The sequence below is a fragment of the Artemia franciscana genome, chromosome 15 (assembly GCF_032884065.1).
Source record: "Artemia franciscana chromosome 15, ASM3288406v1, whole genome shotgun sequence".
Lineage (NCBI taxonomy): Eukaryota > Metazoa > Arthropoda > Branchiopoda > Anostraca > Artemiidae > Artemia > Artemia franciscana.
This window is the reverse complement of record NC_088877.1, coordinates 12,970,007-12,993,313: the sequence shown is the minus strand read 5'-3', so window position 1 is coordinate 12,993,313 and position 23,307 is coordinate 12,970,007. Positions and strand designations below refer to the sequence as shown.

The 23,307-nt window shown below is 34.1% G+C and overlaps 1 protein-coding gene across 4 annotated transcripts in view; it reads left to right on the top strand.

Annotated features, from left to right (window-relative positions):
* The window catches only part of LOC136036070 (ubiquitin carboxyl-terminal hydrolase 47-like), a 136,168-nt gene extending 114,180 nt beyond the window's left edge, over nt 1-21,988 (top strand). For all 4 annotated transcript variants that reach the window (XM_065718030.1, XM_065718031.1, XM_065718029.1 and 1 more), the window contains 5 exons: nt 1,724-1,983; nt 5,745-5,975; nt 7,403-7,564; nt 11,713-11,891; nt 21,665-21,988. In XM_065718030.1, the coding sequence (XP_065574102.1) occupies nt 1,724-1,983; nt 5,745-5,975; nt 7,403-7,564; nt 11,713-11,891; nt 21,665-21,848 (1,016 nt within the window). In that variant the 3' untranslated portion in view covers nt 21,849-21,988. The remainder of the gene's footprint in view (nt 1-1,723; nt 1,984-5,744; nt 5,976-7,402; nt 7,565-11,712; nt 11,892-21,664) is intronic.
* Nucleotides 21,989-23,307: the final 1,319 nt, after the last annotated feature.

Sequence of the window (23,307 nt, the reverse complement as noted above, 5' to 3'; positions counted from 1 at the left end):
ATATATATATATATATATATATATATATATATATATATATATATATATATATATATATATATATATATATATATATATATATATATATATATATATATATATATATATATATATATATATATATATATATATATATATATATCATGAAAAGAGAAATCACCAATGCAACAGCACAAACACAAAAAAAAAAAAAAAAAAAAAAAAAAAAAAAAAAAAAAAAAAAAAAAAAAAAAAAAAAAAAAAAAAAAAAAAAAAAAAAAAAAAAAAGAGAGAGAGAGACAGAAGGAGAAAAGGAAGACTGTTTTCCTAAATTAGTGATTAATATAGACCAGCACTTGAATGAGGCCTTAACCCTACTCATCTATACAATCACATAGGTCAAACAGCATAGCCACACACAATCAACCATAAAGAATAATCCATGGACAGGCAGTCATGTCGTCAATAAGTATAAGTCGTCATTTACCAAACAATAGAAAAAATAATATAGACAAATAATTCAGAGGCAACACCCAACATAAGGGCTCATCAGGAGAATACACTGGCCTATATAGGGTTTCGCCACTCTAAATTCTCTACCCAGCACAGTGTTGTGGCTACCACAGAATATCCATGGCATCCCCGCGTCAGGTATCACCCCCAAAATATATGCCTATGAAAGAAAAAAAACAGCAAATGTAAAACAACCAAGTAAAACCAAAACAAGCTTATCCTGTTAATATATCCCTCCCTTTAGCAACAATAGGTAAACTAAATATTATAAATTTTACCAAATCACAAATATTAACACATTGCAAAAAAGCTGAATGAACTAAGCAATTATAAAATTCATCTTTACCATGTGGCTAATTTTTAAGAAAATCCGCTCAATTAGAAACACAATTCAAAATAAATGGCGCTGCGACAACATTTCTCGAACCTCCGAAATTAGTTGAAAATTTCTTTAAGTATTTCTAGATAATTCTTTTGATATTTATTTAAAAGTTCGTTATAATGAAAACTAAATTTTTTAAATTGCCAAGTTAATTTGTTTGCAGAAAAACCTCTTGATATCAATTTTTGGCTTAAGATTTTACATCTATTTTTAAAATCAATATAATTACTACAAATCCTTGCATAACGAAGTAACTGTAAGAAAAACGCTGAATATGTGATATTTGAGTGTATATTACTTTCAGGGAATGGGAAACTAATCACTTCAAAATCAAAATCATCCGTTTTATTATACATTTTAAAACTTAATTTATTATTATCACAAATATTAATATTTAAATCTGAGAAATGATCTTCATGACCAGCGCCATGACTAGGCTCAAGAATAAGCTCTGATGGATATATATTTTTAGAAATATCAATGAAATCCTTACAATTTAAGACCAAAATATCATCTAAATATCTTTTATTATTTGACAAAGCATGTTTTAAATTAATTGGATTATTCTTATCCATCATATATTTATATTCTATTTGATTTAAAAACAAGTCAGCTATAAATGGGCTGGCATTCCCCCCCCCCATGAGAATTCCCACAATTTGCTTGTACAAATCACCCCCAAATCTTATATAAGTATTGTATAAAACAAATTCCAATAACTCAAAAATCATATCCAAGCTGTAACATCTCAAGTTAACTGTAGTATTAATATATATATATATATATATATGTCCACATATTTGGTTTATACCGGATATGAAACACCAATGATTTCACTCTTTTTTTCAGAGTATAAACTCGCAGTTGATAGAAGAATGCACCTTGGTGAGATGAAGAAGAACCTAGAACCTTATGTCAATGTACCCTGTGATTTCTTTAGAATATTTAAAATTCAAGCCTCGTGTGGTATTGATCGTGAATGTGTCAACTTGAATGAGTCCCTTGAGACATTTGGGGATGAGGCGTACCTAACCGTGCGACTAGGTAGAGCTTTAAAACCCGGTGAAATTAGAGGCAAAGTCTTCCACCTCCAGCCCAATGAAGCAGAGGTAAGCCTTTTCATGTTTTGATTCAGTAAATATTGTATGTTTAGTGGTTACCTCGATACATAGCATAAAATTTTTAACTTCATCGGTGGCTTCATTCTGATTTAGGTTAGCTTGTCTAGACAACTTCTTTTTTCTTTTTTGCTCTATCTAATGTAAAATGGGAATTTGACAAAGTTTGTCTGTGATAACCGTTTTTCTTTATAAATGTGGTCTTAAAAAAATTAAACACCGCGGAAGAAAAAAAAAGATGAACTGAATGGAATTGAATTAAAAAAAAACTAGAGATAAAATCTGCCAATTCAAAGAGCTATAAGTCGATATTCAACTTCCGCGTTTTTCTTTTCTTTTCAAATAAGGTTTATTTTATTCTGTTTTCCTGAGATTAAATCCTATTTCATGCTTCTTTTTTTTACAATGTTTATTTATGGTTCGTACTTTTGTTTTGAATGATTTGTTTTCCATTGCCATTGTTTGCCTTAGTCGATCCGCTCTTCGCCCTGCCATAACATTTTTCTTTTAAAAAGGTGTCAGTTGTATAGAAATTTTGAATTGAGAGGCGTGAGGAATAAAGTTATTTATATTTTCCTTCCACTGAGGTATATTATTGATCGTTACCGAATATTTCTGCTTTCCGTACAGTTCTCCAATGGGTAGGAATTGTCTTTGCTTTTTCGTATTATTTGTTACGTCTTATCAATCCACTGTTCCTGTGGTAGCACAGTGGATTGCCAAGTTGGCTAACACGCTTGTTACCTACTGCTACTACTAACAACTGACGGCCGCACCAAGCCACCTGAGACCGACACAGTTACGCACTCTCCTCCATCCCAATCTATTCAAAGGTTCCCTCTTCACACCCTTCCAAGAAGGTCCCATTTCACTTAAATCTTTCCTTATGACATTCTGCCACCCATTCGTGGACGACCGGCTTTTTGTGCTACCTGCTCTTTAAAAAAGGCCCAACAAATGAAACGTCTATTTGCGACGGCACTTGGTGCCATAGCTGACACCACGGCCAGCTATGACTCTGGAAGACCTATCCTTTTATCAATAGTTGTTACATCTAGGCCTGGAACATTATTTTATCAACTCCAATCCTTATATATGTGTGCAAAACTTACTCTTGCTCGCCTCATTGAATCTTTTGTTTTTTCAACATTCAACTGTTCATGCGGCATACCATCTAATGGAGTACGTTAATAGTGCCCTAGAAAGGAATCATATCCCTCTTACTGTGTTCATAGATTTTAAAAAAGCATTTGATACCGTTGATTTTAATCTTTTATTAAGTAGGGTAGCTTGTTTGGGAGTCCGTGAGAAGTGTTTGGATTGGTTTAGGTCTTACTTGCATGGTAGGTCCATCAAAGTTATGATAGATGATGTGGTAGGGAAACCCTTCAATGTGAATTGTGGAGTGCCCCAAGGTTCGGTATTAGGACCTTTACTGTTTCTTATATACGTGGATACAATGCGTTTTTATATTCCTGGTGCCGTAGTTACATCATTCGCAGATGACACAGCGCTTACAGTGATTGGGGAATCTGTCGAAGATCTTATAGAGATAACTAATGTAGCTTTGGAGAATTTATCTCAGTTCACAAAGCATAGTTTTCTTGCAGTGAATACTGAGAAGACTAATTATTTGATATTTTGTCGTATTGGTAAAGTTGTAAATAATTGTCATAGTATTCTTTTACAAGGTGTTTCCATTAGTCAGGTTTTTCAATGTAGATATCTAGGATTTTATTTTGATGTAAATTTTGGTTGGATTCATCATTGCAAAGTTTTATCTTCAAAATTGGCTCGCGGAGTCGGTATTTTAAGAAGATTTCATAATTTTTTTCCTCTACATGTCCTGAAAGCAATTTATTATTCAATTGTCCATCCTTATTTAGTGTATGGTTGTTCATTGTATGCAAGCAATTTTTCTAGTCATGTAAAAAGGGTCCAGATTATGCAGAATAAGGCAATTAGAAGTTTGGGTGAATATCTTGCGTGTGGTAGTACTAGAGATTGTTTTAGAGATTTTATTAAATCTCAACAGATTTTAAATTTTGTATACCAGGTTTTAAATGGATTGTCTCCTCACTATTTTAGAAGTTTTTATCGATATAATTCTAATTATCACGATTATTCTACAAGGAGCTCTGATCAGCTGACTAGTGAAATCAGGCATACAACGCGTTCTGGGTTTATGATTAAACATGTAGGTGTTGTTATTTGGAACTCAATTCCAGAGAGTGTTAGGTGTTCTGAAAACCTTATGTTATTTAAAGCAAGAATAAAAAATTATTTTTTGAATAAATTATATTGGTTAAATTTTTATCCCTTTTTTTCTTCTTTTTTTTATGATGAGAGATGGCTGTTTAGAGATTGTATAGTGTTTCGTCTGTTTTTTTTTTTTTTTTTTTTTTTTTTTTTTTTTTTTTTTTTTTTTTTTTTTTTTTTTTTTTTTTGCGTATTTCTTTGATTTTAAATGAATAGTTATCATTTATTTGTTGTAGTTTTGCTGCTGAACAGGGACATTTTAGGTCCCTAAATTTAGCAGCATATTATTGATTGTAAGTGCAATTTTAGTAATTTTTATTTGATGAAATAAACGCATACCTACCTACCTACTTTCTTTTTTATGTTATTTTCTCGTATACAACTCAGTTTTCTTCTAAATTCGTGTTTCTGTCATGTTTGGCTGAGATGCATTTGTTAATGCAACCCCATGTGTGCATTCCGTTCTAAGCCATCTATAGCAGCCATTTAGTTCTATCATTCTTCGTCAAAATTCTAGAGTCAAGCTGGATAGAACTTGACATGGATCATGCTTCTTTTTCCTTACCTTTCCTTGCGCAATTGTCACTTTTATTTTTGAACAGAAACTACAAATCAAGTCAATTGTTGACATTTCATTGTGTTTCTATGTTGATTGAGCAAGTAAACTAGCATGTACTGCAACTATCCATGTATGTCATGCCTCCTATATAAGCTCTTGGTTTTCTAGCCGTGTTGAACCATATAACACAAGGTTAAATGCAACGTCACATTGGCCAGGAAGGTCTATTAACAGTTCAATGCTGACAAGTTGTTATCAAAAATCCCACTCCTTTACGGGGGGTATTCCTATATCCCTTCATTTATTTAAATCTGTGGAATCTCTGCAAGCAGTGGCGGCTCTGGCCTCTCTTGCACATGGCGTAAAATCTTAATTACCCCCCCCCCCTCTCCCTTGTCTCCCACAGAATGTTCAAGCCAAATTCTTAGAAAATTTTCATTTATTAACAAAATTATTTTTAGTTTATTAGCCAATTCATCATCTATTTTTAAATTTATCATTTAAATTATTTAATTTTTTAATTTCTTTTATTAATTAGCTGATAATTTGTTAATGATTTTCATTTAATATTTGTGCCCTCTGCTTTATTTGAATAAAAATAAAATTTGGAAATTACAAAATAATTATAATGATTATTTTATTTTATTGAAATTTTGCGCCCCTAAAGTTGCTTTGCCCCCTCTCCCCCCCTAAAACCGCATCTGTTTGCAAGAGTTGTATAGTCCGTCTCTTGTATGTATGTATATAAATATTTTGTTCCTTCCTTCTCGTGAAAAAAAAAGTCAATCAATGTACGAAAGCAACGAAAAGTACACGCTACGATTTGGCATCCTCTTATTTTTTTTTATTTACTTCAAATGTATTCTCACTAAGGCATTCATTTTGTGTGTGCTATATGATACAGGTGACTGCAAAAAAACAATTTTTGTTTTAGCCTGTTAGTTCCAACTGTCTCTTTGAGTGGATATTGGAGCCAGGGACCTCCGTGCAGCAAGTTCGAGAAGAACTGTGGAAGGAATCTCAGAAGTATGGGGTCGATGTGCCTTTCGAACGGTTTTGTGTCAGGATGAAGTCCCGGAAAAGTCCGGCCAAGATCTTTGCAGATCATGAAACTATTGGAAATGAAGATATCCCATTGTATGCCAACTGGGAAATTTTCGTGCAGGTATTGACGAGCGAGTTATTTCTGTTTCTATGTGTTGTTGGATTCCCTTTAAAGCGAAAGGATAAAAAAAAAGAGAGAGAAAATGTAGACGAAAATCAGCAAAAAAATTGTCAAATTAATTTTGCGTATTTTTTTCCACGGTTTAGTGTGGCAATACTGACGATAATGTGGCACTGCCTTTAAAGCTTCATAATTTTTAAGCTACAAAAAGAAAAATCCGCGGAAAAAGTGAATATAGGGGAAAAAAAAGGTTTGATTTTGATGTCCCTACTTTAAGGATTCAAAAGGGAATTTGGAGCAATAGCCTTTAGATATTTGGAAAGAGCGTTGAATAGTGGCATCGGTTCACAAAAATGTAGGGGGGAGAAGAATTTTTTCAATTGAAGATAACGATAAATAGAACGACATTGATTACATGTTTGTAAAAAGATGCAGCGGTTCAGTCAAGTGGTAATATAACACATAGCCAACGAAAAAAATTGTTTTGAAATAGAAATATCAAGGTGTTTTTGAATCTAGGGGACATGGCTGCTCTCCAGTTTGAACGAGTAAGCAAAAAAATTGAATCAAAAATTGAAAAAGGATTTAAAGAGGAAAAAAAGTAATTGACGAGTAAGTAAAACGAATAACAAAAATTGGTTGACAAAAAGAAATCAATTATCACCTCTGCTGAAAGTAAATAGAGCAAAAAGTAATCTTCAAGACAACTTAAATATCAAAGTTTTAATTGTGATGATTCAAAATTTTTTCCTCTTATTATGTTAATTTGTTATTTTAACTACGACTTGTTTCTCTGTTCCTGGCAGCGCCCGTTGTACAGAAAAATAAAAAAAAAGTTTGAAACACTGTTTAAATTGTTTGTCTGTTACAGTAGTTTGTTATTTCCATTCTTTCCTATTGTTTTGTCGCCTAGTAATTCAAGACATATTATCTGCTTTTAAAGCAGGTGCTTAGTATTTTTTTTTTTTTTTTTTTTTTTTTTAGAACACTGTTTATCACACTAAGTGTCTTATCAATTGTCTGTCATAAAGCTTATTAGTCACCTTGGGTATTATTTACGATTTTTCCAGTTCTATTTTCATCTTGTACTTTAGCTTATCTTCTCTCTACAGTAATCCTCCCTTCCTTCCCCACCCCCTATTCTTCTTTTCTGTCCCTATGCGTCATCCACTGTTAACTATTATTTATGCTTTGCTTATGCATTGCAAATAGAAGTAGGAACAAGGACGCATCCATGATTTTTGTTGTAGAGGGGGAGCGGGTTACACAAACTTAAACAAACGGATCAAGAATTTGCATTCTTTTTACATTTTTACGAGTTGGAAAATTTTTGGAGGGACTTTCAAACACAGTACCCTCCCCCTTGGATACGGTCTTGCGTAGGAGAAATGTGTTCGCTTTCAAATGTATTTGTTTTTCTCGTTTAGGTTTGTCCAGAGGATAAGGATGCTCGTAGTGTTCCTGATGGATGTCGTGCAGATAATGTGGTAACTTTATTCACAAGACGATGGAAGCGAAGCGATTTTGTGTTGGAAGCCTTCAGGGAGATAACGTTTCCCAGTTATGAAATTGATGCTATCAAATCTAAAGTAAGCCATTTCATGCTCTCTTACCTTATTTGTTACCAAGAAATTTATGTTGACGTCTGGAGTCTTAATGTGTTGTCGCAAACATACTAGTATATTTATTTTTAATATTTAATTTTGTTTGTTAGTATTATATGGAGATTTAACTATTATGTTTTTAGTGACCCATTTGTTCAGTAAAAAAAAAAAATTAATAAAAATAAAAAAATGGAAGAGTGAAGTGCATAGAAAGTCGATAATTTTTTTCTTTCTCTCTTTCTCTCTCTGTTTTGAGCTACTAATTAAGTTTGTAAGACTTTCTCTAGCTTCTTGTTTGCTTTTTATTTGCCTATTGGCAGTGTTGGAATTTCGTCAAAATCCTGATGGGGGGCAAAGTTGTAGCCAATTTCCCTGAATTAAGTGAAAATAATTGTGAAAATTGAAAATTATAGTATCATAAAGGCAAAGATTTACTGAAGAAAACTGATCTGTTTCAGTGGGTGCTTGAATTATGCAGGATTATCTTAGTTTTGAGAAGTTTTTCGAAGAAATTAAATTTCAGCAGGTGAGAGGCTGGGGTGTGAGAGGGGCAGTTGTCCCCCCTACTGCCCCATTGCAAATTATGCCCCTGTCTATTGGTATTTTTTTAAATGAAAGTTCAAATTTTACCTAGCAGGGGTATCCTTGTTGTGTAAGTGCCTTCTTATAGCTTAAGGTCAGAATTACTGCTAATACTCCCGCCTCGGATCATTAAGATCCCTCTAATTTTTTTACTGTTTACTCTTTTTTGTTTATTTTTTTTATTCCGTATTCGCAATCAAAAAATTTTAACTTGAGGTCTAGAGCCTTACTCTCCCATAGAAGATATAATAATAATAAAAATGTATTTCTTACCCGCTTACAAATGGGGAAAAAGTGGAGTACAAGGAGAAAAACAAAGAACACAAAAAACACAAAAACAAATAAAACAAATAACAATTTAGCAAAAGAGGCTGATAAGATGATTGTTAGGACCAAGATAGATTGGCGCTTCATCAATTAAATTTCAACTTAGTTTTTCCACTGAAAGAACATTTAATTAAGTTTTGGCTGAAAATACTGCAATGTCCCTCCTCAAGACTCATCAGAATCTATGATGAATTACTTACCCTGGGACAAAAATCGTCATGGCCCTTCCATGTCAAAAAACTACTGGACAGCACAGGTCTATCGTATGCATGGAATGAAGGAGAGGGCCCAATCTCAGATCAAAAAGCCTTTCTGTCAGAGATCCAAACAAGGCTGGAAGACCAAGAAATTCAGAAATGGTGGAATGACCTTAGCCAGTCGGAAAGCTTATGTTCTTACTATAAGGTGAAAGAAAATTATGGTGAAGAGTTATATTTTAAATTAGAGGTCTTGGATGCAGGTGCGAGCAAACTGTCTCCCTCTTCACAGTATTTGGAAAAATAGGTGTCACCCGGAAATGCGGTATACTTGTCCAATTTGCGGTGATCTTGATGGGCTAGACCATTTTCTTTTTAGGTGTCAGGGGCTAAATGAGCTAAGAGGGAGCTTTCTTTGGGTGGATGGTCGTTAGCCCCTTCTTGGAACTTTGAAGTCGACGTCGAAAATAAATATAGTAGCAGTGGTAAATTTTGTCCGGAAGGGTCTTGTTATTCGAAAGTTGATTGTTACATAATTTAGTTTGTTTGTTGTTATATATGTATGTATACGGCCTGAAAAATGGCTTTAAATACAGTCATTCATTCATTCATTCATATCCGTTGCCTGATATTTACTAATTAACCTTCGGTTCCGAAATGATCGTGGTAAATAAAGTAGGAACTTTAAATACCGATAGTAATCCGTCTTGAACCTCTTTACATCACCTTTATTCGAAAGCATAAAAAAACAGCATAAAATAACACAGAATGGTCGCAGAAACTCGAGTACAGCTTTATAAGTGCTTGTCGCCGGAAATGTCCACGATTTCCAACAATTTTAGAATATCCCAGTTTAAGCTTAAGTTGAATATCCCGAATCATCTGAAAACGAAAAGAACTTAAAGAATTGCAAACAGAAATCCCAAGCCATCGAAAAGAAGTGACTTGTGGTACGGAAAAAGAAATGCAATCCAAAGGATGTGACGAACTAACCCCATTAAATATAAGAAATTCCCATTTATCTACATTTAGCAATAATCCAATTCTTGCAAATGCATCAGGAACGGATCGGACAGAACGCGCTAAACCGGCCTCGGTTCGGCTATTAAGAAGCAAGTCGTCAGCATAAGCTAAGTATGATACGTCTGTGAATCCTGTAAAACAAGAACTACGTATACCAGACAAAACATTTTCAATAGAAGCATTAAAGATATGAGGAGAGAGGAAAAAATTCTCCCTGTCTCACTCCACACTTGACTGGTATATGCCCGAAAAAATCACCATTTCCTGACTTTAATCTTAAATAAGAATTTGAATACCAGAACTTCAAAACCAGAATCACAGACGCATTCACACCAAGCTGACTAAGAATATACCAAGCCTGAGCATGACTATTGAATGAGCAAACACTATCGAATGCTCTAGATATATCAAGGGTGCAAAAATAAAGACTATAACTATTCCGAGTGGGTTCCTTAATAAGCTGCGCTAAAACACGATGAGCATGTTGACAGCTCAGACCTGACCGGAAGCTGAACTGGTTAGCCTCATAATTAACAAATTCATCGATATGTGGGAGAAGAACATACTCAAATAATTTACTTAGAGTACAGGCGACGGATATGGAAAATGTTTAAATTGATCTTTTATTTGTATTTCAGCTACTAATTAATCTTGTAAAAATCTTGTCATTTCACCCTTGTTTAATCTTTGCTCCCCTCTTGGTATGATTAAAAAGAAAGTGCAAATATTACCTATTAAAAGCATACCTATTAAAAAGGTCTTTTATTACATTGGGCTAGATTTGGCACCATATTTGAAATATCAATAAATATAACCAATGTTCGGTTTTCTATTTAACTTTCAGAAAGTAAAAATATTCGCTCATTTTGTAGACCTTAAACTAGACAAAGAAACCCAATTAGAAAGCAAAAACGCACTTAAGAATCTTTCGCAGAAATGTAAAGGCAAACGTTTTTTATTTATTTTTAAATAAAAAACTAATTTATAATTTTAGGTGCTGAATAGTTTTCTGAAAATATCTTATTAACTATTATCATTAAGTGTTATAAGAAAGCAAATTATGTGGAAGTGGGGGTTTTCCAAAACAGTGATTCAAATAATATCCAAGTGACTATTTCAAATATATGAACACAGACATAGACATTGACATTTTCATTGACATCTTCGACATAGCGCTAAGAAGCACTAGGACTGAGCTGTTTACAAGGTGCATAAAAATTACTTTATGCTGTTAAAGACACCTGTGAAAAAGAGAACAAAATGAAGCTGATACTGCGTTGTGTGGCAATAAGCTGGTTCCAACTTTTTTTCCATTTTTAGAGGAATATTCCTCACTTCCTAAAATAATCCTCAAAAAGATTTTCGTCGCCCTGCTCGTTTTCGCTCCTGGACTGCGTCAATTTTGAACTAAAACGAAGAAGTTCATCTTAAACGGAATAGTTGTCCCTAACCGTCACGACTTTCCGAAAAGACCCGTCCCGGCATATATGACTAATAGAGGGCTGAAGACCAGTTATAAGGCACAATTTAAAACAAAGCCATATAAGGTAGACAGTAAAATAGACAAAGACATAGACAATTCTATAAAAGTCTAACTCACTCAAAATTCTTCAATAAAAGTAAAGACCAAGTAAAAACAAAAACCTTAGCTTTTTCACTTCATAAAAGTTCATCTAAGAACTTTTCTTGCTGTACTTTACTAGATTAGGATATTTTTTGGCAAGTGTTCATTAGGAATATTTTGGGTGAAAACAATTTTCAAAAAAAAATTCAGTAATCAAAAGCCATAAGCACTCTAACGTTATAAAAAATTAGCCTAGAGTACATTGATTTTACAGTGTCCCCTTTTAGTGAATTTTAAAAGGTTACTGAAAATATAACTATCGAAGGTGTTTTCTCTAAGCGTAATACTTTTTACCACTTTTATAACGTGTTAGTCACGTTTATAGCATTAAATTTTGTTTCTACAGTGATGAGTATACGATCTTCTCTTTCGTTTTTTAGTTGTCCTTGCTTTATAACGTGCCTGTTGACGCCGTCCAAATTGCAAAACCTTTAGGATATTTTCCTTGTGATATGTCATTGTTAAAGATCGATTCGGATCTTGATTGGGAAAGGAAAGTTAGGTCAATTGAAGATTCACCATATTCCATAAATGAAGATGGCGGTATTTTGTTTTGGAGGTAAGTTTTTCTTTCGGTTTAGTTTTTTGTCGAAAGTTAGGCCTATTGGCTGGTAACGTGCCCGAAATATTTGCAAAAATTCAAATTTTGTGTCTTGACAGTTTAGAAACTCTTTTTTTTTACATTTAAAAAAAAATGCAAAAAAAAAATGGCGCTATGGCTCTTAATTTTATACTTCTGTAAAAAAAAGGAAGTCCTTTTCGCTTAGGCTACACTATATTAACTCGGAAGTATTCTCTATATCCTTGTATTCATAGTAAAAATGAACGGAAAATAATCATACGGAGTACTAAGGGCAGTGAAAATCAAACCTGATTGTTTAAATTAATCTAATAGAAATGTAAGCGCAACCATGTATATCTTAAAAAATTTATAAAATCTGGAAATTCACTTTCAAGGAATAGATCTCTAAAAGATTGTTGATGTTTGAATTTTATGGACGGAAATTGTTGTCAATTTTAACTAGTTAATTTTGCTTCTTTATTTTTACAGTTCTACGTGACAACACTGACAAAATTTTTAACTGCTCTAAAAACGTCATAATTTAAAACAACTAAACAAAAAATCTTAGAAAATTGCCCTTCCAGGGGATGTAAAAGGGTTTGTTTTGATGTCCTTGGTATTCTAAGGATGCAAGACAATTAACACCGACGACATTGCTATGCTATGCAGCAAAACTAGGAATTATTTTTAAATTTGACTTGTGTTGTCTGGTAAAGTCGAGAATTGAGCCTCTTCAGGAGGAGACATACTAAAACGAAAAGAGACAAATTTTTAGACTGGTAATTTTATGGTTGTTTTCATTGTTTGGTTCGAGTTTTTGGCAATCTAAAAACCCCTTTTGGCAGTCTGCCAAATTTTGGCAATCCATCCCAAGCCCCCTTCTAATCGTCTCATATAGTATTAGGATATGTAGGAAACAGTAGCGTAGTAAATGATGAACACTGATTCAAAAACAGATAAAAATGGGAAAAACAGGGAATACGATTCATCCTCCTTGCTACACATTATAAAGTAAAGACTCCACTTTTTTGGTTAGTTTCTTTATATAGCCTAGGGTTATATGAGAGCATTAGAGGGGACTGAGGATGAATTGTCAAAACCGCAAATCAATCCGTGAACTTAGGCAGAAAATTAGCAATCTAAAAGTTTGTCTCTTTTTTTTCGAGCATGTCTCCTTCTGAAAAGACCTAATTCTAGACATTTACCGTGTTGTTATTTTGGTATTTAAATTTATTTAAATTTTTCCCCTTTTTTCAAGCATGTCTCCTTCTGAAGAAACCCAATTCTAGACGTTTACCGTGTTGTTATTTTTCGTATTTAAATTTATTTAAATTTTTCCATTTTTTTCGAGCATGTCTCCTTCTGAAGAGACCCGATTCTAAACATTTACCGTGTTGTTATTTTGGTATTTAAATTTATTTAAATTTTTCCCCTTTTTTTCAAGCATGTCTCCTTCTGAAGAAACCCAATTCTAGACGTTTACCGTGTTGTTATTTTTCGTATTTAAATTTATTTAAATTTTTCCGTTTTTTTTTCGAGCATGTCTCCTTCTGAAGAGACCCGATTCTAGACGTTTACCGTGATGTTATTTTTTTCTCTCTCTTTCTTTTTCTCCGTCTATGTTTTTGCAACTTTTCAGCTTTCCAAACACTCGTTCGTCTATTCTATTTTTTAAGATGACATTGCCACCAGTAGTTTCCTGCCTCAGTTTAATAACTACTACTACTGGTAACAATTCACTGCACTACCAAGCCGCCTGATGCCAGTAGAGCTACGCACGCTCCTCCTCCTTTCCACCTTTTAACAACTGATAAGAAAAATTGTTAAATGAACTAATAAAAGGGAGAAATCGCTTCTTGTTTGAGATTCCTTCAACTAATCTATTTTGATGTCGATATTAATTAGTTAGACAGGATATTCAATAAAACTGATTGACTTGAGAAATTAAAAGCAAAAACTTTAAAGAAAAAAAACAAGAGGTTTTTTTTTAAACACATTGTTTACAAACGTTGAAAAGTAAGAAATTCAATCTTTTTAACATGTATTAACGTATAAATGACGCCTGCTTGTTTGAATTAATCAAGTTGAAACTTATGCAACTATATAATCTCAAAAAAAAAACACCGAATTATTTTTTTACGTATACATGTATAAACGCACAAATGATGTCGGATTATTTGAATTAATCAAGTAAAAACTTACGTAACTATATAGTCTCAAAAAATTTGGAATTAATTTTTTGACGTACGTCTATTAACATGTATTAAGGTACAAATGACGTCGGATTAATCAAGTAGAAACTTACGCAACCATATAATCTCAAAAGATCAAGAGTTTTTAACATACATGTATGAACATGTATTAACGTACAAATGACGTCGGGTTGTTTGAATTAATCAAGTTTCGTCGGGTTGTCCGAATTAATCAAGTAGAAATGTATGCAAACATAAAATTTCCCAATGGTGATTATAATAATAATAAATATTCATTTGTGACCCACTTGAAACAGTGGAGTAGAAGACAAACACACAGAAAAAAGAAAGAAAAGAAAAACTTCTGATAACACATTAAATTACTGTAAAAAAACATTTTAGAAGACCATGAAAAGGGTTAATAGTAAAATGTATCGAGTCGGATAGTTTCTGGTGTAGCACTTTAAGTTTATTTAATAAATCTGGAGCCACGAAATTTATTACAATATCACTGTTCTTGTACCAGGGAGGAAGATACAACAAAAATAGTGACGCATAATCCTTACATATACTTATTGACCTACATTTTAAAGATATTGCACAGACATTTTTAATTCAGTAGATTTTTTATGTTAAGATTTATTTCAAGTTGCAATAAGAATTATAGTGACTTGGACTAAGGGATTATTGTATTATCGATTGCGAAGCGAGCGTTGGCTGTATGGGAATCAAGCAATGATAGGCTCTATTTTTGTGCGCCTGGTTAAGCAGCTGTTTTTGTATTCCAGGTGTTGAACTTTTTTCAGCGACATACAGCGAAAGATAAGGATTCAATCATTCAAATTGCTTCGAAGTTTTTTGAAAATTAATTTTTTGAATTAATTTTTTTTAAATTAATTTAAATGCAATTTAATTTGCATTTAAAGTTTTTTAAATGCAATTGAGCATGCGATCGAGACATGCAAAAATACTTTTCAAGTGGACATTTTTGAAAAGCGAAGAGGTTCCCACCCTGTTATGTCTTTCCTGTCGGATCCATATGAATTAATTAGTGTCTTAGCGCAATGCGATGAGCTTTCACCACTTTTTGTCATAGTAGATCCGTCGGATATGCCATCATTTCCAAATGATGCGCCTACAATTTTGGCCTCAACACTTAAACGAGTGTGTCTGTATGCTAAATTTCTTAGTGTAAAAGCAAGAAGCTTGCTCACGGGTTCCAGTCTCAACTGTTTGGCCATCAGCGTCACCCCGTCAGCCACCCACCGTCGCTGTCCTTCTAAGGAACATTCCTGTAAATATTAACTTACATAACCCGAAGAACCAGCGTGAATTTGCAGAAAATTGGCTGCGCAGATAAAGTAAAGCACATAGTCGCAAAAATGGAGTGATCATTCATTTAATTGATGAAGAGTCGCATGACTCCAGCAGTTGCAGTCATACCCCCCCCCCATTAAAAACTCGTGCCAAAGTTATTAAAACTGAACATGTCGATATTATCAAGATGGATCCTGAAGATGATGTCTCCCAGATTCCAGGGCTTGGTAGCAGCGTTGTAAGTGCGAAAGGGTAAGGAAGTTCTAGAATAGTGCAACTGAACTTAAAACTAAAGAAGAGTAATATGGCAATCGAAATTGAATATTGCCTATTCCGAGTGACTCTGCCAATTGAAAAGCCTAAGCAGTGGCTAAATTGCCAAGGATTCGGACATTTCGCAAGGGACTGTAAGAACCCCGTTAAATATAATAAACGAGGAGGTGATCACAGTAACTAGGACCAAGAATATTTAGCTCAGATTGTTGAGTGCAATAATTGCAGAGATAATCGTCGTAGCAATAGCTTGGTGTGTCCGGAGCTTAAGAAGCACCTTCCCGTTCAAGGGGCCCCAGGAAGGTTTAATTCATCTGCCCGTGTTTAATATTCAAGGTGTGATGATTTCTAGTTCAGTCGTTTTGTTATTTTATGAAAATATTAACGATGCTTGTGACAAGCTTGGAATTCTCGAAAGACTTTTTAGTAGTTACTAAATTGTGTGCATCACTGAACACCTTCTAAGTGCTTATAATGTCTCACAGCTAGAGCTCTCGCGTGACCAGAAGTTCTTTCTCGGCCTGCCAAACTGACATCTGGTCGTCTTTCCTGGCCTGACCTGGCAATTGCAGTGAATGAGCAGTTTTCTTGCTCTGTTGAATCTTTCAATGTATATATTTCAGTTGATTTTGGTCTTTTGTTTGGATGTGTGTGTGTGTGTGTATGCCAACAAACTACTGAAATGTGTCCTCTTATCGTAAATTTGCCACAGCTTGTGCTTCGCTTTCTAGATCCTTTCATAGGGTTCGATCAGCTATTAAGTCAATATTTATTTGTGGTGACCCAACGCGGATTTAAAAAATGGGAATCCACCGCTTTCTCAAATATTACTTTCCTCCCTTCCTAGCGGAGTTTTTCTGCTACCAAAATCGAAGCCGTTTTCTGATGTGCACAACTTGGACTCCACTTCCGATTTGGATTTCGTTCTAGCGGACGCCCACCAGTTCCGGACGCCTATTGTTGACATTTCAAGCGACATCCTAACAAGCGATCACTTAAGTTTTCAGTTTCGACTTACCTATTCTCTGCCTCTTCATGTACAAGAGCCTAAGTGGTTTTCTAAGCCTTGCTGGAATCGTCTTGATCTATCTCTATATCAGAGAACATTAGATTCTATGTTGTCGAAAATCCAGATTCCATTTCATTTTTTATGTATGTCCATATTCGGGAACACTTGCGATTTGGATTTTTACTTGGCGGAGTTTGTTCATTCTATCAAGGTCAGTCTCTCTTCCTTTAGTCAAAATTCGAGTTAGGACCAGTGGGGGATCCATGGGGCGTGGGGGGCGCGCGCTCCCCCTAAAGCAGTGGTGGATTTGTGGTTGGATCCGCTTGCTCTGGTTTGCGTTAGGATGAAAGTTATTTTTTTTGTAATTGGTTTATAATAGTTTTGTCTTTAATAAGCTTTTAATAAAACAAACTTTCCTTTTGCTTGAAACAAGGTTTTAGTTATTTTTTGCGGTCTGCCACACAAGTGTTAACTGCCAAAAAGCATTTAATTAAATTTGGGTTTATCAAGGAAATGTGTCCATTTTATCATAAAAGCCAACTGGGAGGCAAAAATCTTCATTTCTTAATAACCAATAGGGGAAATTTAAAATACTAACTTCTTTAGACTTTCGAAATAATATTTCAGGATTGTGCTGTCACAACAGGGCTGAAAAGCAAAATATTTAGTTATTTTTACTGTCAAAAATTCATTTTCGAATCTTGCTATAGCACTGAGGCAAAGAAATTGATATCATTATTTTTTTTGGCTGTCTGTTTTGGTTTTTTGGGTTTGCCTTTTTTGCGAAGCAGGGTGGTTTTTACAATGTTGTTGTTTTTTAGGGGATTTGTATAATAGAAAGTAAATGTATGAGAAGTGCAAAAAATATTAACTTAAATTTTAGATTTTAGTGAACAAATGGTGCCACTTTACTGCCTATTTTCATCTAATTAAAGCTCTACATTATGTGACAAATCACTTCTGTTCATCTTAAAACATTAAAATAAAGGCCATACCCTTTAAACTTTAACAAAGGTTCGTGTAAGTACATACTTAAAACCAAGTATATAAGGCAAAATACTCCTTCAAGGTTGCAGTAATTATTTAAGAAGAATAGATTTTAGAAAAATTGTTTACAAAAGAAGCAAATAATTATGTGTTTATTTATTTTTTTATCTAGCCGGTATAGATCAGTGTCTGAATTCTCAGTTTGAATCAGTGGAATGGCATTGATTTTTTTCAAACATTTAAAAATAAAAAAAAATGACAAAAAGGGGAAATTCACACAAAGAATTGAACTGCAATATTACTTCAGAATTTCTCACCTTCTCAATATAAGAAATACCCCTGAGAAAAGCCCTGAGAATCCCTGAGAAATACAAAGATAACAAACACATAACGATTTGTATTTCGACTCATATACTTAGTTTGAAGCACATATCTACACGCATCTTTAATAGAGTTCCTATTTTTCTGATGATTTTGGTCTTTATTCGAATATTTTAGGATGAATGGAAGAGGAAATACTAACGAGTAGAATGACAAGACTAACCATTATAAACTTCTAACTGTAGAATGACAAGACTAACCATTATAAACTTCACCGAAATATTGAGGTAGACATCGACCGTGTAATAAATAGATATGACGGGAGTGGAAATAGAGAAATAGATTTTTTCTTATAAAATTTTGAATTCTACAGTTCAATACAATTCAATTCCACAATTCTACAATTCAATATATTTATATTGGACTTTAAAAAGTGGAAAGATACACTACGTTGTTATGAAGAGTAAAATTTTGATTAGTAAATTTTTGAGATTTCTTTAAAGTTGACAATCGTTATTAAACACTATTTTTGAAAAGAAACAATGATTACTTAATGTTTTAGTTCCTACACTTAAAACCCTCGTTTTAAATGTCTTATATGCATTTCTATCTCTTCGTTCTGTTTTTTTTTTTTTGCTACCCCCTAAAAGGACTAGTATTTAATATATAATATATCTTTTACGAATATAGTTGTGTTTTTATCCTCATTTCCCACTCTTCATCACTATCATAGTTACTAAGCGATGCCACAAAGTTAGACGGCATGCTAAATGATTCGACCTATACGAATTGTCACAAAAATTGAATGACCCCAAAAGATGGTTCAAGACCAATTATTTTTTTCACAATAAAAAGCTTAACTCGCTCGCACTAGTGGTCAGAAGTACAAAGGCAAAAAATTATGCAGAAAATGTTAAATATCATTTTGTGCATGGTGAACAGCTGTTTTTTTTTGTTTTTTTTATCGCGGGGAGGTTTTTATAACTAACTATCTTTTGTGTCAATATCTTTATATCATTTTAATTTCAACAGATTTATTAAAACTTGAACCCTCACCAGATTTTAGATTAAATTTACGACCATTTCCATTACCTACCTACAACACATAATTGTCGAGGTTGCCTTTTAATTGCGGGTATTTCTTTGTTCGCAAGTTTATTGAAGCAACCTATTATGCGCCCCCCCCCCCCCTAAGGAAAATCTTTGATCCGCCCCTGGTTAGGACACGTAAAAAAGGTTGGAGCGAAGACATTGAACTTGAGAGTGATAAAAATCGACCCAAGTTTGTAGCGTCTATATAGAAATACTGTGTGGCAATGGAAACGGTGTCAAATCTGAAACCTTTCGCGGGACATTAAAAATAACCCCAGCTGTTGTGGCGTCACGTGTCAAAACTTACATCGATTTCTTCATGTGAGGAAAATCCGATTCATTATTCCACATCATTTTCTGACGATCCACTTCCTATTGACACAAATTTTGATTTTTGCTTTTTGGTCATTTTGCGAAGTTAGACCATGCTAAAAACTATGCTAAAATACAGACTTGTATTACCCAGCAGCATATTCCTGATACGCTACGTGAAGGTCTAGTAACGCGCAATTTTAAGAAAAATAAAGGCCCGAAACCCTGCGACGCATCTGGAGCGATTATTGTACGCTCGACGATTGGCAAACTTCTTGAGAAGTTTATCTATAATGAAATTATCACGGAATGTCATCATAGCGATAGTCAATTTGGTTTTCGAGAAGGACTTTGCGTGCCGAACGTCCATGCAACTTTTCTAGCGATTATTGAAAGGCAAAAAGTAACCTCTTCGTTTGTGCCATTGATATTTCGAAAGCTTTTGCTTGCGTTCTTTACTCCCAAGCACTTTTGTCTCTCTTTAGAAGTGGAGTTAATCCATTTGTTTGTACCTGTTTATGGCAGTGATATCAGAAGTCCTCAATCCGTATACGGATTTAAGGTACTGTTAGTAATCCTCTTCGTGTGCGGCTTGGTGTTAAGCAAGGTTCTATTCTTAGTCTGGCAATATTTAATAACTCTATTAGAGTAGTCGCTCGACAGACTCCACCATACTTCGAGCCATATATCGATACAAGTCACTTTTCATATGCCGATGACATTCTTCCTCTGGCTGATAATCTTGGGGCGCTCCAGAACGCCGTCGTTGTTGTTTGCTCTGGACTAAAAGAAATCGGTCTTTCAGTTGCTACTTTCAAAACAGAGTTTCTTGTCTTTGGAATGGAAATCGTCTCGAATGATACAATCCAAGTTGGTCTTGCCACAATCTCATCTTCAGTTCACTTAGGTATTTAGGCCTTCCATTTGGAACCAATCAGACCCAATAGGCAGCTTGTAATTGATTCTTTGAAAGAAAACTTATGAGAATGTTACGGTCTTCTCGCCAGGGTAAAAGGCCAATTTGATAAGAGAACCCTTGGTCGGCTATATAATGCATTTTTTGCACCACATGCGTTGTTTTGACACCTTTTTGGAAATTTTTCTCTGGATCTGATGCAAAGCCAGTCCGACCGCTATTCTTTAGGTTCTACAAGTATATTGTTAGTATTCCCATTTGGACTTATCAGAAAATGGACGAATTTTCACGTAGGTTTTCTGACCGCTGCTACAAAATTGTCGATTTTCCACTGACTTGCCTTCTATCAAGTGCCTAGCGTCGCTAGTTGTGAAATTTTATAATGTTTGACCATGCGTGACAAAGGCAAAGAAAAGGGGTTGATTCAGCAATAGCCGTGGAATATGCAGAAGAGCGCGGGAGCAAGTGAGAAGAGCCGTATAGGTACCAGCCGGCCTCTAGGCCTCAAACTGCTGGGGACAGGCAGCTCAAGTACCAGCACTTCTCACAGCACATCATTAGAATTATATAAACTTATAGAGAGAACCCGTTGTTAGCTGATTGGAGAATATTTTTATTTCTATCTGAAGATACTTTTGCGGAGTCAAAGGGGTGAAAGGACTAATTCGGTTGTCCATATATGCTTATACAAATTTTTAAACTGGAACTGGATCCTGAATAAGTGTTTAAAGGTTAAAGTTGTCAAGAATTGTGCGTAATTTTTGTCCGTGTCCTTTTTGTTTTTATTTTCTTATACTCCTCTTTAGCACATTTTTGTATTAACTTACAAATGACGTCTGATTATTGGAAATTAATCAAGAAACTTATGCAATTAGATATTTAAAAAAAAAGATCAAGAATTATTTGTTTATCGCACATGTATTAACCTACAAATGACTTCTGATTGTTTGAATTAATTAAGTAGAAACTGACGCAATTATATAATCTCAAAAAAATCAAGAATTAATTTCTTAATGTATATGTGTTAGCATGTATTAACCTACAAATGACGTCTGATTGTTTGAATTAATCAAGTAGAAGCTTACGCAATTATATAATCTGAAAAAGTCAAGAATTAATTATTTTCTGAAAAAATAACTATTTATAGTTATGCAGTTTTTTTTTCGCAGTAGCGGGCACCAGATTTCCAAGAAAAAAGAAAGGCGGTTGAAAAATTGGCAAAAATAAGTTAAAACCTATAGCCCCAAACAAGGGGGTTAAAAAATATTTGTGCATTGATGTCACTGGTGCTTAACGGCATATCACGTATATTATTGATAATCAGCTTCTTAATTTCCGTCATTTTTTACAGGGATTCCCGCGAAAATCTAAAAGTTTTAACTGATGACGAAAGAAAGGCAATGAATATTAAAGAAAATTCCCGTCTACAGCGAACGAACACCTATACAACGTCTTCATATAGTCGCAAGGAGAAAGCTTTAAAAATCTACTATGAATCTACAGTTCAACCAATAAGCGATATCGATGTTGATTGAATCCTTCTCGTCTATAATTTAAAAGTGCTGATTTCTTGGACGTGTACTAAATTCGAAGCGTAATTGGTAAAAAAGAAAGAAAAAAATTGACGTTATTCTGTTTCTGCCTGATTACTGAATAAAAGAAAATATTATAATTTCTTTTGGTGTATTGTTCTATTTCTTTATTATAGAGTAATATTTTATTTAGTAGAAGATGTAGGATTTTTCATTGGGGCAGAGAGGGGAGTTAGAATTTGAGGCGAGGGCTACTCAAAAGTAGATTGAGCCTATTGTAAAAGGGAAAGTGACTTCTTGACCCAGTACTGCTTTGATTTAGGCTAATTTGACTGTAGACTAAGCCGTAGTGCTTTACAATTTATTTTGGAATTTACTTCTCAGCTCTCTAACGCCAGCACGTGAGATTGATTAACTCATATTTTCCACAACCAAGATCGGTTACTAAAATACGTCGAAATTTTTTCTAGAAGATTATTTGCATCTCCTACCCTTTGCTAGATGATGAAGAAATTTAATCTAATATCTTTTTGAATTTCCATAAATAAGCTTAATAATGAATTAAGTTGTAAATATCCGTTACAAAAGTGGAGAAGAAAATTCCGGTTAATCTCAGTTAAATTAGATTAATATTTGAAAAAGAAAGTTAATTAAATACGCTTAATACGGTCCAGTTTCAGGTTCAACCCAATGAGTAGCTTTTATACAAATAGTATTCAATGCTCGGTTTTTCATTGCCATTCTGGAGCTCTCAAAATATACTTCTACCCAAGATGGTAATTTGACCAACACTGTCATATGGTATTGTGGTCTGTGTCAATTCGACTCAAACTACGAACCATGAGACTTCTTTAATAATAATTCAAAGGCCAGTCTTTCTGTTAATCATCTCAGTGTATCATGGAACTTGCCATGACAGTTTGGAGCTACGAGTAGGGCCTCACTCTAATAGAAAATTTTCTAGGGGAAAAATAATAATTCTAATAGATGGCTGGAGGATATGAATCAATGGACTCAAGACATGAGATATGAAAAGGGAGTATCAGAAGCCATATGGACACCTGTAAATCATTACTGCTTAGATGCAGGGAGTTTGTCAATGCCCAAGAAAAACCTAATCCTATCGGTAAACCCTATATTAGTGTCAGGTCGGATAGCAATAAAGTGGAATAAGAGATGGCGCTGCTTCTCCGAAATAAGAAAAAATTTTTGTATAGGTGCTTCAGAATCTCGCGGAAAATCAGAACTTTAATTTAAATATACCACAATATCCCTAGTTTGAAGGAGGAGGTGACATTTGATAATTAGGGATTTCGCTATCGTCTTCTTAGGGATTTTGTATGCCTTATGGCTATTAAGAATATTAAGAGCAGGCAAAAAAGTCAGCTAGAATTCTATGAAGCAGCAAACAGATTAGCATCGAATGGAAATAGAATTGCACGGATGAAGGAGCAAAGACTTG